The 15007-nt window shown below is 36.9% G+C and overlaps 1 protein-coding gene and 1 non-coding gene across 2 annotated transcripts; both read left to right on the top strand.

Annotated features, from left to right (window-relative positions):
* The first annotated feature begins 441 nt into the window (after positions 1–441).
* On the top strand, positions 442–8275 carry LOC104238650 (thiosulfate/3-mercaptopyruvate sulfurtransferase 1, mitochondrial-like). Its single transcript, XM_009793074.2, has 12 exons — positions 442–688; positions 1863–2051; positions 2217–2276; positions 2471–2533; positions 2785–2909; positions 2990–3152; positions 3967–4026; positions 4734–4792; positions 6652–6733; positions 7525–7588; positions 7852–7919; positions 8037–8275. The coding sequence occupies exons 1-12, from the start codon at positions 593–595 to the stop codon at positions 8136–8138; spliced, it is 1131 nt and encodes a 376-aa protein (XP_009791376.1). The 5' UTR covers positions 442–592; the 3' UTR covers positions 8139–8275.
* A 1722-nt stretch (positions 8276–9997) lies between these two features.
* On the top strand, positions 9998–10070 carry TRNAR-CCG (transfer RNA arginine (anticodon CCG)). Its single transcript has one exon. It is a non-coding gene; the product is annotated as a tRNA-Arg (tRNA).
* The last annotated feature ends 4937 nt before the right edge of the window (positions 10071–15007 follow it).

Below are 15007 nucleotides of genomic sequence, written 5' to 3'. Positions count from 1 at the left end.
CGGTATACCGAATTGTCAAGATCCTAATACCGAGGACCGTACCGAAATACTAAAATACCGAAAATTTAGTACCGAAATCGAAATACCGAATTAATTCGGTCCGGTTCGGAATTTGGTATTTCGGATTTTATGCCCACCCCTAGATATTTTTTCAAGTGAAAATGATATTTGAAAATTAGAGTTGTGTTTGGATATGAATATAATTTTGGATTTTGTGAGTGATCTGAGCGAAAATTTTGAAAAATAGTTTTTTTTGGAGTTCCTTAAATTTTTGAAAATTTTTAATATTAATATTTAAGTAAAAATTGAAAATTTTCGGGAAAAAGTAAAAAAAAGTGAAAAAAATCGTATGTGGGAAGTAGGAAAAAAAGAGGAGGGATGAATTGAGGTCCATTTGCGAATACGCCGTCTTAAAGTTCGTGGGAATCCTTTTAGAACGCTGGCGGTTAACACACGTGCTCGTGACTCGTCGATCATTCACTACTGAGTAGTGGGACTAGGGTTAGCTGCGGACATCTACTCGCATTCAATTCAACAACTAGGAAGAATACGAAGTTGTTTGGTTAAACTTTCATATATGTTGTGAATTCAAATGGCATCGGGGCTATTATCCAGGACTCTCTTTGCCCACCGCTTTCTCAAGTCTTCCACTTTCTACAAGCCTCAATTCTTTCTTTCTGCCTTCAACGTAAGTTTGCCCTAGTTGCTGTATGATTATAATTGCCTTTTCGATTTGCTTAATGGTTTTTGTTTCGTATGCCTGCATTTAGACGCCGGTCAGATTCTCTTTACTTGTCGCATGTCATATGTCTGTCTGAGCAACTTTTTGCAATTTAATAACCCAATTGCATCATATGTTATGGTTCCGATAGCTCAATTTAAGGAAAATAGCAACTGCACTTCTATTCGCCTTCCAAATTCGATATTACAATGAAACTGGAAAAAACACCACTCAATTGGTTCAACAATTACAATAGAAAAATATTATAACTGCAAAAAATTAATTGTAGTTCTCTCCTAACTTCAACTTAATCCAGCTCGGAAATTGCTCGAACAGTCTCAATCACCAAATTCACCAGCCATGGAAATACACATGTTATTCAGCTTAATGAGAATAGAAATGGAGGGGCAATATCCATAATAGAAGAATAGGAGGGAAGAAGGAGAAGAACGTGAGAGGGGAGTTCAGAGAGAGAAAGAAGAGGAAGAGAAAGAGAAAGAGAGAGAGCGCACGAGGAAAGAAGGAAAGTACCGGAATACACCTTTATCACACCGGACAATGGGTTTTATATATTGGAACAAGCAAATCTTGGCCATTGAGGGAAATTGATCGCAGCCCTCCAAAACTGTGTCGTCTCGTCCTCTTCTTTCTTCTAAAATAGCTGATTACTTTTTTGAGATGCAAAATAGCTGATTATAAGATCATAGTTTAGGCGAAATTCATATGTCTATCAGTCTATATATTTGTACTCTAACTGACTTCCAAATCTGTTGTCTTTTTCACGGCACATGAACACAGTTTTACATAATTCTCGATCAATTGTGATCTCCCTTTTTTATCTGAAAAAAGAATTACAATCTCATCAGTCAATCTGATTTTAATTGATGACTTTGCTTCCTTTCTCTGGTCTTTTACAATTTCAGAGTGTACTTTGTTAGTTAACCTTTTAATACGAGTATGAATAAGTTTTTGATCGAAGGGATTTATTTCCTTGAAGTCCATGACAAATTTGTGATTTCCCGTAAATCAAGGTAGCATTATCACCTGGCTTTGCCTGTAGATCGCCAATTTCCTGACCAGTATGTTTTTTATTTGCTTAATTTGTTAAAAGAAATGTTCCTCATTTGCTTAATCCTTGCAGAAGAAACCATTTTACTCCCAAGCTGCACCAACCTATTTCTCTTACAAGGTTGTGGGTTCTGTTACTTGTTGCGTGGTTTCATCAAGGGTAGGAACACGGTCAACATTCTCAACACTAGCTGTGTCCACCAATGAACCTGTTGTTTCAGTTGACTGGCTCCATGCAAACCTCAAAGAGCCTGATGTGAAGGTGTGTGATCGAACTCTTTATTTTTGTTCCTTCCCGTGGGAATTCAAAGTCATTTAGGACGGTGATGCTGGTCATTCTAGACATATAAGGGCAAACCATTTATCTTTTGGTTCTTTTCCAATGCTTAGATAACCTAGAGATTATTCTTGTTCTTTTTTCTTAAAGGTGTTGGATGCATCTTGGTACATGCCAGATGAGCAGAGAAACCCACTTCAAGAGTATCAGGTGCTGCCCCCTGACTAGTACTTACTTGAATGGAACTACTTTATCTTGATTCAAATGCCCGCATGCCTTTTGTTGAAAGTACTCATAGACGGAATATTCCGTCCTCTACTAGTCACCTGTGTGCTTTTTTTGTTCATCTGTGTGTGTGTGTGTGTGTGTTTGCGGTATTGATTTACTTACTTCTATTTGAACAGGTTGCACATATTCCAGGAGCACTCTTCTTTGATGTAGATGGCATATCTGATCGTACTTCAAATGTAAGATATTCTTCGTCCAAATTTTGTTTCTTCTTTACAAGAATATTTTGCTGCATAATGTAATCTTTTGCATTTTGGGACATCTTCTCTGGTGTCAGTATCTCTACTACTCTTCCGTCCCTATTTTCAATTCAAGTCATCTCTTCTATACCATAAGAGCTGTTTCACCGAACTATCCAACATGCATGTGAGATAGATCATGTCTTCTTTTTATTGTATACAAAGCTTCATTTCTCTTTTGATGTTATCAGTTTCCACATATGCTGCCATCCGAAGAAGCATTTGCAGCTGCTGTGTCTGCTCTTGGAATCGAGAACAAAGATGGGGTTATTGTCTATGATGGGAAGGGCATTTTCAGCGCAGCTCGTGTATGGTGGTGAGTTAACTGATTATTGCGAACAGCAGATAAGCTCCTTTTGTCCAAAATGACTCAAAAATTACAACATGTATAATCAGGATGTTTCGAGTTTTTGGACATGACAGAGTTTGGGTTCTAGATGGTGGCTTGCCAAGATGGCGTGCTTCTGGATATGATGTTGAATCCAGTGCATCTAGTGACGCAATTTTGAAAGCTAGCGCTGCCAGTGAAGCAATAGAGAAAGTATATCAAGGACAGACGGTAAGTAAAAGCTTATTTTCCGTGCTGCATTTTACTCATGTATGTTAGAACAGAAAATTGGTACAAAAAAGAATCTTTCTTTAACCCTATAGCATGGCATCTTTGAAGCAATAGGATACAATTTAGTGGTGCCAAGATCTCTCTGCAACCCGAGGACACGAGGACAGATCATGAGTTTTCTCCACACAAAAAAGTAGTTTCAGCCTTTAGAGGAGAACAAATAAAGCTGATAACTCGGAGGTAGTTATCCACTGTTTTAGTGGGATCACCTGATAAACTTTATGAAAGATATGTTACTGAATATAGATACGATTAGACAAAGGTCCCACCCAGGATAGAAGGCAGCCACTGAGTCTCTTTTAGTCCATAGGTCTAAATCTAACATCAGAGGTATGTTTATGGGTCACAGTGCCAAAAGAAGTTTCAAGGAACTAAAGGTTTAATTATGAGGCAAAGCACCAAAGGAAATAAACAATTTGATATTTTTGACAGTTTCCTCTTTCTTGAATGCTTTATTCTTTTCTGAAGAGTAAACGATTTGATGATTGAGAATTTCCTGTATCTTGACTGCTTTATTTTTTCATGAAGAGGTGGGGTGGGAGAGTGAGGGATTGAAGTGGCTTAGTCTTGGTCATGCAGCACTTGATGCCTTTTCAAATGCTTTTTTCAAGGAGGAAAAAGCATCCTTTTATTAATTTTTATTTCCACATACAGTCCAGCTTATTGGAATTTTACTTCTATTGTACATTACTTAATACCAACATAAGAACTTTTTTTTAATGAAGAATATTACCATAACAACTTTTGTTTGCAGGCTGCACCTATTACCTTTCGGACCAAGTTTCAGCCAAACCTCGTCTGGACCCTTGATCAGGTTGGTGTGGTTGGTTGTGCTTTCTGCCTACAGCTCTTGTTGGGAGCTGTGTATAGCCATACACTATTGAACTGGTGGTAATTGCATGGATATCAATATATAAGCTGTATTCTGTTCACTAGCATCCAGTCACATTTCTTCCCATCAATGTGCAATTTAAAACAGATAGATCATGCACAGAACTTACAAATCGTAATGTAGTGTGTTTCAAATTGCAAGCTAGCTGGTTCATCTTTATCTTCAATAGTTCTTTCGATGCACTTCCCATAAAACAACACGAGTATGTCTCAGTTCCAAACAAGTTGGGGTCCGCTATATGAATCTTCACTTCTCCATTTAAGTTCAACTTATGTCATCATCATATCAAATAAAAATGGAAGTGAAAAATAAGTTAAATATATATAAATAATAGTAATAATTATAATATAATAGAAGTTATCTAATAAGACTAAAATTGTAGATATCATCTATATGGATCTTCTTCTTCTATTGTATCCTATCTTTAACAACTGCATTAATTCCAAGTATTTGTGGGTCGTTGAATACGACTTCCTTCCTTGTGATTTTAGGTCTACTCCATCTCCTCTTAACACCTTCCGTGTAATGTCAGGTCATTTCGATACACTTTCCGTAGTAACTGCATATGTGGTTTTGTTGACCATAATTCTAACTCTTTTGATGTGGAGATGTAATGTTTATATTTACAGGTTAGGAAGAACATTGAAGAGACAACATATCAGCATATAGATGCTCGATCCAAAGCTAGGTACTTTACTTTGTCGGAGAACTAATCTCTTAATATCTAATGCATTAAATAGCTAAGTTTTTTTCAAATATGTTTGGATGAGATGAAACATGGGTCTTTCGTGTCATTTATGTTTTGGCTCTAAATCTTCCGTCATACTCCCTCCCAATTTGAGGAACACTTTCAATTTTTTTTAGGAGGAACACTATAATAAGAAGGTGTGGAGGTCAAGTATTAGGGTTGGAGGTTAGTAGGTAGTCGTGTGTTTTTCTGTTCCATACCGAGTTTTTTTAGGGCCAGTCTGATAGTGTCTTGCCTTAGATTGCTGGTATTACATGTTGTGTTCTTACTATCGTCTGCTTCTATTTCCTAGTATCTTGCTGTTGTTGCATCTATTTTTATGGCTCTCAGATTGCGGATATTATCTTTCTGGCCTTTGTTGTTGTTATTGCTTGTTTCTATTGTTTCTTTTCATCTTCTTGCGTCGGAGGTCTATCCGGAAACAACCTCCCTACCTCCCAAGGGTAGTGGAAAAGTCTGCGCGCTACCCTCCCCAGACCCCACCTGTGGGATTCCACTGGGTTTGTTGTTGTTGTTGTGTTAAAGGAGGAACACTATTAATTCTTGCTCTATTAACTTTATGAATAGAAGCCTAATTTACAACAGAACTTAAGACCTTAAGCTGATGCTTTCTTTCAACAGTTTGTTCATAATACAAGAAATAGTGATTCTGCACCTTGTCAAATAATGTTGAGTATAGAGGGTGTGATTACTATCTTTTGGCATGTCCAGTCATCTAAAAGTCCTTGGTGAGAGTGGGTTAAAAAGAGATTCATGGCATGTACATAGTCAAATAGTGTCAAGTAAATAGAACATGTGAGTAATACCTATTGGCATGTCTCGTCATCTATAGGCCCTTGAAGTAGTTAGTAAGGTTGAAAGAAGTACGTAACGTGTACGTGAGTCTATGTTACCTGTGTCCTCTCTTATAACATGAAACACAACATATTCTACTCACGTGACTGCCGACACTACCAATCTGAACTTTTGGGGAAGGCCTATAATGGATGTGCCATAGAGAAAGGCACAAGTGATATAGACACAATACAACAACAACAACAATGGAGAAAATGTTGTGATTATATCCTATGTTACACGGACTCTCCAAGTTACCCCATTTGAACGGTGTTAAACTCTGGTGCTGATATGGGATTCATCCTGGCACCAATGGAGAAAATAAAGACGAGAGACAGATTGGTGGAGAAGATAAAGAAGACAGAGTGCCGTACAAGAACAGTGGCCGTCTAGGATATGGGAGAAGAGACTGTCAAAATAGAGCGTACCAGCTAATTCATCTACTTTTTGAGCTCAAATGGTGTTAAGCCCGATGAGAAATAAATTTAAATTGGCTCTCTTCTTAATTAGTTTGCTTGTCTGGAGAAATAACTTTAGACCGTACTATATAAGAGAAAGGAAAGCTTAAAAAATGAATTTTTTTCCCTGCATACATTTTTGTGCTAAGTTGGATATGATGGATGTAAACTTCTTATGAAAGGATGAGATGCATACTTTCTGATTTTATTTCAAGATGCTGATATGTTTTATTAACATAGGTAACTTAAGTTTGTACGTGAACACTTGTGCTCTATTGTGAATGAACCATAGTGTTTGTTGGGTTTCTAAAATTTAATACATCTGCTGTTACAAGATGGATTCAAAATCCATTGTTATAGTCAAGTACTGTGAATTGTGGTTATTAAAACCGTTTAATGTCACCTGATAAAAGATAACTGTTTTAGTGTCTGAATTGAATTTTCTAAAATTCAGTTTACAAAAAATCGAATTGAATCTGAAGTTCTGATTTGTGCTTCCCCTTTCAGGTTTGATGGTGTTGCACCAGAGCCTCGAAAAGGAATAAGAAGTGGTCATGTACCTGGGAGCAAGTGCATTCCTTTTGCACAGGTGAAGGTCTATTAGTAAAAGAGAAGTGATTCTACTAAAAGCCATTGTCTGCAGTGGATGAATGGGAATAATAGGGCTTCGACTTTAACTGGTTAGATTATTTGTTAGAGGCATTTAAGGCCTTTTGAATTTACTAATTGTGGGAGTTGGCTTTAATCATTAGTAATCCAGCTTATCTAGGGCATGATATTGCAGTTACTCACATAGATACTGATGAAAGTTATCGCCCTTTACAATAATACCAGAGTGACCAAGTGTGTAAAATCTTTAAGGGTTTGATAGATGTTCGCTTCATGTCTTCCAATGTTATTGTGGATACATTGAGGTAAGAGAATCCTACCCTCTGCTCATGCCTTGGTAAATAATGCTTGAAAAATGAGCCATGCCTTTCTTCATCCCCCCTTAGGGTGCATCTATTGCATGTTGCACCTAGTGCCTAAGTGTGTACCGCCTTCTTACGTGGTGTTGTTTCTTTTTACCAGCAATGTAGAGTTTGTTAGGTAGTATGTAGAGTTCCACTATCTAGAAGCCCTAAATACAATCAAGGGTATTGAGGTATTCATTCTAGCACAAATTTCTGTTTCTCAATGTTGATCCCTACTGATTAATTTCTGGATTAAACTCTCTAATTATGTGAGTAGAGTTCTACTATCTGTTGAAACCCACAATACAAACAAGGGTAATAGTTCTGCCGCAAATTTCATATTTTCCTAGATTGATCCTTGCTGACTCACTCCTAGATTAAGCTCTGTAATCATCTATGCCTATTTTATTATGGTGATTGCATGCAGATGCTGGATGGCTCTCATACACTATTATCTACTGAAGAGCTCAAGAAAAAGTTTGATCAGGAAGGTAAGAACAGCTTCCCTTTGATTGATAGATTTCCGTAGGGAGAAAATGTTAATGCATTTGCATATGTACGAAATTGGATTTAATACAATCTCGAGTTTCAATGTAATGGTAAATCTGAAAAACCTTCCCCTTTTGAAATAAGGAGTTAATCATATTTCATTCAATCACGTAATTTAGTCATTTTGCATCTGGTATACTTGAAGCATGCTGTGAATTATCTTGACTTTTCAGTTGCTTATATAAGATAATCTATTCTTCTCTAGGTATCTCTTTGGACAAGCCTGTAATAACTTCTTGTGGTACTGGGGTGACGGCTTGCATACTTGCCTTGGTTAGTCGAGCTCTCCATTTCTCCCTTTAAGATGATCTCCTTGTAAAATCTGTGTGGTACCCCATTTTGATTTTTTGTTGGCACAAGGAGATCTTGAAAGTTTGTTCATCCTTGTAGGGGCTCCATCGACTTGGAAAGACTGATGTTCCCGTGTATGATGGTTCGTGGACGGAATGGGGGGCACATCCAGATGCACCAGTCTCCACATCTGAAGCATAGATGCAAGCATGCTATTAATGAGTGTATCTACATGTGACATTACAAGGTTTGCCTTGTCCGTTTCTTATTGGTGAATATGACAGCAGCAGTTGTATCTTCGAATAATGAAATATAGATCCCGGTCACTTTTTAGCTTTTTTGGAACCCTTCTCTCTTTCTGGGAGTTAATTGAGCACATAAATAGGTCAGCGGTCTCTCGTGGTGGTTGGGTGGGGTGGGGTGGGGATGCATTTTAATCCCGTTCTGTCATGACTTGTTTTTATTGCTTATATGCGACGATATCGTGGTAGATGTGGATGTTAGCAGTGTGAATGTACTAGGCAGGGGAGACCAAACATATTGTCGCAAAAAGAAAAGACAATAGTACTGCTTCTTGTATTAAAATTCTAAAGCTCACTAAAAATGTTGTTTAAAGGTAGTTATTGATCCCATCCAGAAGGTGGAAGGGGTATCATTTCCAAATTATTAAAGGTTAAGGGGGTTAATTTGAACTTATTCTAACTATTTGATGACGATTTCAATTTTTCTATTCTATAATGAGCAACAAGCATAGTGCAATTTATGCACCAGTTTGAAAGCCTTTAGCTTATTCGTTAACAAAGTTGACGAAGAATGGATTTGAGTAATTTTCACATTGCAACGAGTTGTCTTTCTTTCGAAAATTTTTGTATCCCACAACTCATTTGTAAGACTGATATGCAAAGTTAGTCTTCTACTCGAATTAAGGTATTAAGCACATTCAAGTTGATAAATAAAGAATGTTGAGATTTTGAAGCGAGGCGTTTGCATGATTGTGTGTTGGACTCAAAAAGTATTTGTCCTATAGTTGCTGCACGTGCAATGCGATAGTAACAAAAGTAGGTACGTTTATAAAAGTGCGAAATGGTATATTTCGATTCGATAACTATATTCCAGAGTGTTTTAATTGGGAAAATCCATGGGTTGCGACTAGTGAGCGTTGGTCATAACGTTTCATGCAGAGAGATGCTTTCTTTCAAAACCAATAGTTGCCACCGATTCGTTAACTGCTACCAACCCTTGGATACGTCTATATATATAATACTCCTCTGTGACGTCTAGTGTCATATGTACATAGCACTTGAGATTGTAGACTAACTACTACCGAATCAACCGTCACCCTCAACAAAAGAACATATACATACTAGCTAGGAGAGAAAACAGAATGGCCGCCGCTGATGGAAATGATCTATCCGAACCTGATCATATATTAAAGGATGACATTACTAATGTGGATGATTCAAAGGCCAATATTCACCAAGAAATAAGTGGAGAATCTGATCAGGTACAAAGCAATGAACCATCAGAAGTTCGGAATGAGGAGGACAAGAATACGCCATGTGATGATATGCGCCATGGAAAAGGAGATAAGTTTATGGCTGATGACGATCACGTGAAGGAGATGAATGAGAAGGAAGAAGTAGAAGAGCTTATATCAAAACTTGAAAGAGGGGGTCATATTCATGATGAATTACCTTCTATTGATACTACTACTACTACTTCCAGATCAGGAAAAGAAGCCAAGAATGGTGGAAGGCCGCCACTACTCAACTTTGGAGAGAAATGCGGCAAAAGGGGTCGCTCCACCTTATTATTGTTTTATCGTCTCTGGAGAACTCACCTTGTTAAGAATCTTACTCCTAGTAGTTAGAATTTTCTTTGCTTATTTTTGTAACCCCTTATGTAAAACTATATATCCTAAAACTACATAGTTATTCCCCACCCCTATAATTCCCGCTCCCGTGTGTTAAAAAGTACATTTGTGATAATTAATGAAATTAATGTCTAGTGTTTTGTTCTGTTTCCGAGTATTTATCTTAAAGAGCATGAGTATCATAAGTGATCGCGTGGCCTAATGGATAAGGCGCTCGCCTCCGGAGCGGGAGATTGTGGGTTCGAGTCCCATCGCGATCGCTGCCTCATACATTTTGTTTATCGCATTTTTAAGTGGACTCTGAACACAAGCTTAATCAATATTTATGCAGTAGAAGCAACTAAAAATGAATTCCTTATGCGCTTTTATTTGTATCATTTATCGCATTTTCGCAGCGCATATTATCATTAACATAGTGGTAATATTACAATCTCTTTTAAGTTATTGCGAATTAACTGCATTAAACTGATTGCTATCATTGCAAATTTCTTGTTTCCCATACCAGTGGGAAAAACAACGACTTTGTTTCTATTTAGAAACTTGGATATATCATAAAAACAAAGAAAACAAATTCAAGCCAAAAGGATCATATTTACTGGTGAGTCTTTAGCAAGCACTATTTACATAAGTTATAGGACCGTTATGTTTTACTGGCTAACCAAAAATGTAAATGTACATGCCAGTAAGTTGCACAAAGTGAAGCGCATTGTCCATGTTTTCTGTAGTAGTGGAAAACAAAAGGATGTCAATAATGGCATGTGCTAAAGTAATTAGGTAGAAAAAAAAGGTAGTAGGTTGTATTTGCAATACCTATAGCACATAAGCTGGCGGGTTTGAAACACGTATGTACATAGCTCCAAAAGATGTCTATATGCGCAGATTGCAAAGAAAAGGGTAAATGTAAGAGCAAAAGAGAAATATTTAAGTATTGGAATCTCATACTAGAGAATGTTTTTACTGAAGTATACCAGTATTTTATATTGAAAAGCATATTGTGTAATAGGAGAAAATTCAGAACCTAATTGCGACATATAGATTTTTTAGAATGGCATTATAAGCAACTGCTTGTTAGGTATAAAGAATGTAGCAGCAATTACTCTATATTAACTGACGGGCTTAGCGAAGTCTTTTTCACGCATAATCAGTGGAATATTACTGGAACTTGCTGAAAGATGGTGTGCTCTAAATTTATCCAGAAGAGGGCCTTCATTGAAAGAATCTTATAGGAAAAATAATACTTTACAGGCAGGTAAGCGAAATTTGGTAAGCTTATTTACTATTTTTTTGGACATATGAATTGGATCATATGTGTTGAGTGTACAACCAAGTACTATCATTAAAATATATACACAACTTATGAGAGCTCTAATAACAAAATGAAATACTAGAGATTCATAAAAAGTAATATTATCCCGACGAATTCTAATAGGAGAAAAAAAGAACTATGCACCTTGTTGTCAGTGAGAAGACAATAAAAGGATTGAGCTAATTGGACAACCATTTTCTGATTCTAAAGACAACACAAAAGTCACATATCACAAAAAAAAAACAGAAGAATATGTCTGTCACGCCCCGAACCTGGGCCTGGACGTAACACGACACTCGGTGCCTGACTACATGTGACCGAGCGAACCAACTGACTGGCTGAATCAACATGTGATATCATAACATACTAAATGCGGAAGATAAACTAACACATGCTGATATACTGAAAGTCTGAATGATAAAAATCAAAGTGCGAAAATACTAATACAATTTTGAAACATATTTGTAGTCAACATAGCTTAATATGAAAAGTCTGCGACTCTGTCTAGCTGTTACTCTAGTCAATGAAGCCTCTAATGAAGTACTGAAAATACTAACTATCTCTAAATGCTGAAAGACTATAAAGTAATGATAATGCCCCGAAAGAACTGGGGATCACCAAATAGCTGGTACGAGAATTCTAGCGCTCTGAATCATCAACCAGTAAATTATTGCCTGCATTGTGAGATGCAGGCCCCCGGGCAAAAGGGACGTCAGTACATTTGAATTGCACTGGTATGTAAAGCAACTGAAAGAAAGAATTATAAATGCTGAAACTGAAACTAAGCTGATAACTGAGAATTGATAACTATTGAAACTGAAACTGAAATGATAACTAATAATTGAACTGAACAAAGGAAGTAAAGATATAAATACTCCCTCTTCTAAATGATGAACAACCTGTTTATCTGAATATTAAATTGCGGCCTCAGGACCAATATATATATATGCACAACTGCAGCCTCGGGCCCAAGTATACGTATACATAACTGCGGCCTCAGGCCCAAAGATGCATACAGCATTAACTGCGGCCTCAGGCCCAAAGATGCATAAAGCAGTAACTGCGGCCTTAGGCCCAAATACAGGTGTTCGACATTCAGGGATTTAAAATTAGGAATTGAGAATCATACTGCAATACATAATAGTGAAATACTAAATCATGCTGAGTTACATGATACTTGAATACTGGATCACACTGAGTTACATAATACTGGAATATTGAGTCATACTGAGTTACATAATACTGGAATATTGAATAGGACTATAATGAGACATGTATTCTTGAACTGATTATGAACACTGGAACTTCAACTGTTTATGACATACTGAGTAAGCTATACTGAGACTTAGGGACATCAAACCCAAGTCTATATTGAATGCGAACTAAGCTCACAACGTTCAGAATGAAAGTCATGAACAAGTTATGAAGCTAGAGAATAGAAGTTCTACAACTATTCAAGGAACTAGGCTTAACTATATTTCTGAGGCAATTAATACGTCATAAAAGAAACGAAGTGTAGGGAGAATCATTAACATTCCCAAACATAGAGAGTTATCCTCGCATACCTTAACTTCTTGCTCTTGAGCATAATACAACATTCGCCAACCCTTTTAACTTTAATCTATATCAATACAAGTCAAAAGGATTCCAAATTAGCAACAATAGTCATGTTTTGGTCACTTAGGCATTTTATCAAACACTCGGTGGCATAAAGCTTCATAGCCCTTATTAATGGTGTCTCTACACCCAATAACCCATTATCTTGCTCCTAGATAAATTCTAAAGTCTCAAATGGTTATAATCAACATTATTCTTTATCACTCATAAGGTAATCAACACCCATAACCAATAATAACCAATCAACAACCCAAACCTATCACCATTCATGATTTTCTATCAAACCCATTAACTCATATCTCATGAAATAGAGTCTATAATCATTAATTCAATGATAGAATCAATTAGAGGGTGAAGATATTACCTTTTTGACGTTCAATCTTCTTGAATTTGAGTTCTAGGGTTTCTTCTCTCAATAATGGTGTCCCAATCGAATATCTAATGATATGGATGGTTTACCCATGTTAATAAGATGTTGGGAAATTGAAATTAACTTAGAATCACCATTAGAACTTACCTTGGGTGGTGGAGGGACCCTTAAGGAGTTAGGTTTTTGAGAGTTTTCCTTTCTAGAGCAAGTTTTTATGTTTTGGGGCTGTGGGGGACGAAATATGGATAAAACAATGACTTCCCAAGTCGGACACCGCATCCCAGTAGGCCTGACCGCAGTAAATTGCTGGAGCACTGCCTCACGACTGCGGTCGCGGTCAAATGCGGCCGAACGCTGTGGTTACACACTATTCTGTAAAACGAGCATAACATTTTGCACAAATCTCCGCTTGGGATACACAATATATAGTTGGAAAGCTATTTCAAAGGCCTACAACTTTCATGCTTTAAGTATTCCCAAATTCCTTACACATTTTCACTAAAATCTGCTGGAAGACGGACCTTCTGCAAACTTAGTCGATTTTGTCGAATCTTATGCACCTCACTTTCCATATTGATTTTAAAATAACTATTTTCACCCATAATCATCTCGATAGGACTTCATATGTCCAAAATATAACCTTACTACTCCTTTAACTCATTCATACCTAATCTGAATGTGTGGGGTGTTACACTGTCCTAGGTAACCAAGCGAGAAATTCACACAGTTCTGAATAGATAATATCATTATTTTAAAAAAGAAAAGAAAAGTTACACTATTTCAGACTCAGACTTTTCAGCTTTCTTTAAGCTTAATTTACTTGATGAACAATAGGATGCTAAGTAAAGGAGACAATGAAAGAATAAGCTGAGGTGACTCGTTCTGTAATTGAATCTAAAGACGACTTCTTTGATAAAATCTTAACTCATTTCCCCCCATTTTCATCCTTTTCTCACAACAAGAAGAAAAAAGAAAAAAGCTAAGGGAATGATGAGTGAGGGATAGTCAGACACTGTGGGATATCAAGTTCTAAAATGTAAGAACTTTTTTGTTTATATTGACACTTGTTATTCCATGTATAGCCATACTTGCCAACTTCACTCCGCTTCTTCTTACTATTCTCTTTATACTTTCAGTTTTCAGCTTGTAGATTTTCATTTTTCCTGTGCTATTGAGAACAGAAGTCGAGTAAATGGATGCAATTTTAAATTTTCAAACAGTACCATTAGGAACTGCTGTTACAGTAGGTGGTCCAGCAGTTACTCTTGCTGGGATTTCACTATGGTTCCTTAAAGAGTATGTTAATGATCAAAAGAGGAAATCTTCTAATTTTCCCTCACCTTTGTCAGGTGCTTCCATCATTGTTATGTCTATTTTTCTTTGAGTTTTGTTTGAGTTATTTATTCTGCATGTTAAAAGGAGTAATGAAAAACTAGAGATAGAGTTTATTAACCTTCATTTTTTCTGGGGGGGGGGGAGGCACTCTCTAGTTCAGTTTATTGCCTCTTGGTGGAAGAACTACCTTATGTAGTTGACTCGTTCTTCAGCTCTTCTCTAGGTGTAACTTCTTCTATATTCGAGTGACTACTTTCTCCGCTTTCTAACTCTTTCTTCAGCTCTTTCCCTATTGCAACATTTTCCAATTTAGTGTGTTACTACTTTCTCCAATTTCTTCAGAGGCAACTGCTCCGGGCAACTGAAACAAATCTTCCTTGACAAAGTAGGACACAATGAACAACTGCATATCAGAAGTTCTAGAAAATATTTTTCGCAGTTGTATCTTGAAGAGTCTATGAGTAAGACGCTGTCGAACATGTTCAAGAGGTAATGGTTGTTTCTGCAAGAGAGAAAAACATGAATTTAACACATCAAGATGGTGGTCAAAAGTAATATACTATTTTTTA

Source organism: Nicotiana sylvestris, chromosome 11 (assembly GCF_000393655.2).
Source record: "Nicotiana sylvestris chromosome 11, ASM39365v2, whole genome shotgun sequence".
In the NCBI taxonomy this organism is placed as follows: domain Eukaryota; kingdom Viridiplantae; phylum Streptophyta; class Magnoliopsida; order Solanales; family Solanaceae; genus Nicotiana; species Nicotiana sylvestris.
This window is presented reverse-complemented; position numbering and strand designations above follow the sequence as displayed.

Excerpts from the sequence above, each read along its gene's own strand:
- LOC104238650 (XM_009793074.2), top strand. The coding sequence starts at position 593 with ATGGCATCGGGGCTATTATCCAGGACTCTCTTTGCCCACCGCTTTCTC. Across the intron at positions 2,910-2,989 it reads AGCGCAGCTCGTGTATGGTG|GATGTTTCGAGTTTTTGGAC; the intron begins GTGAGTTAACTG and ends ATGTATAATCAG. Across the intron at positions 4,027-4,733 it reads TCGTCTGGACCCTTGATCAG|GTTAGGAAGAACATTGAAGA; the intron begins GTTGGTGTGGTT and ends TTATATTTACAG.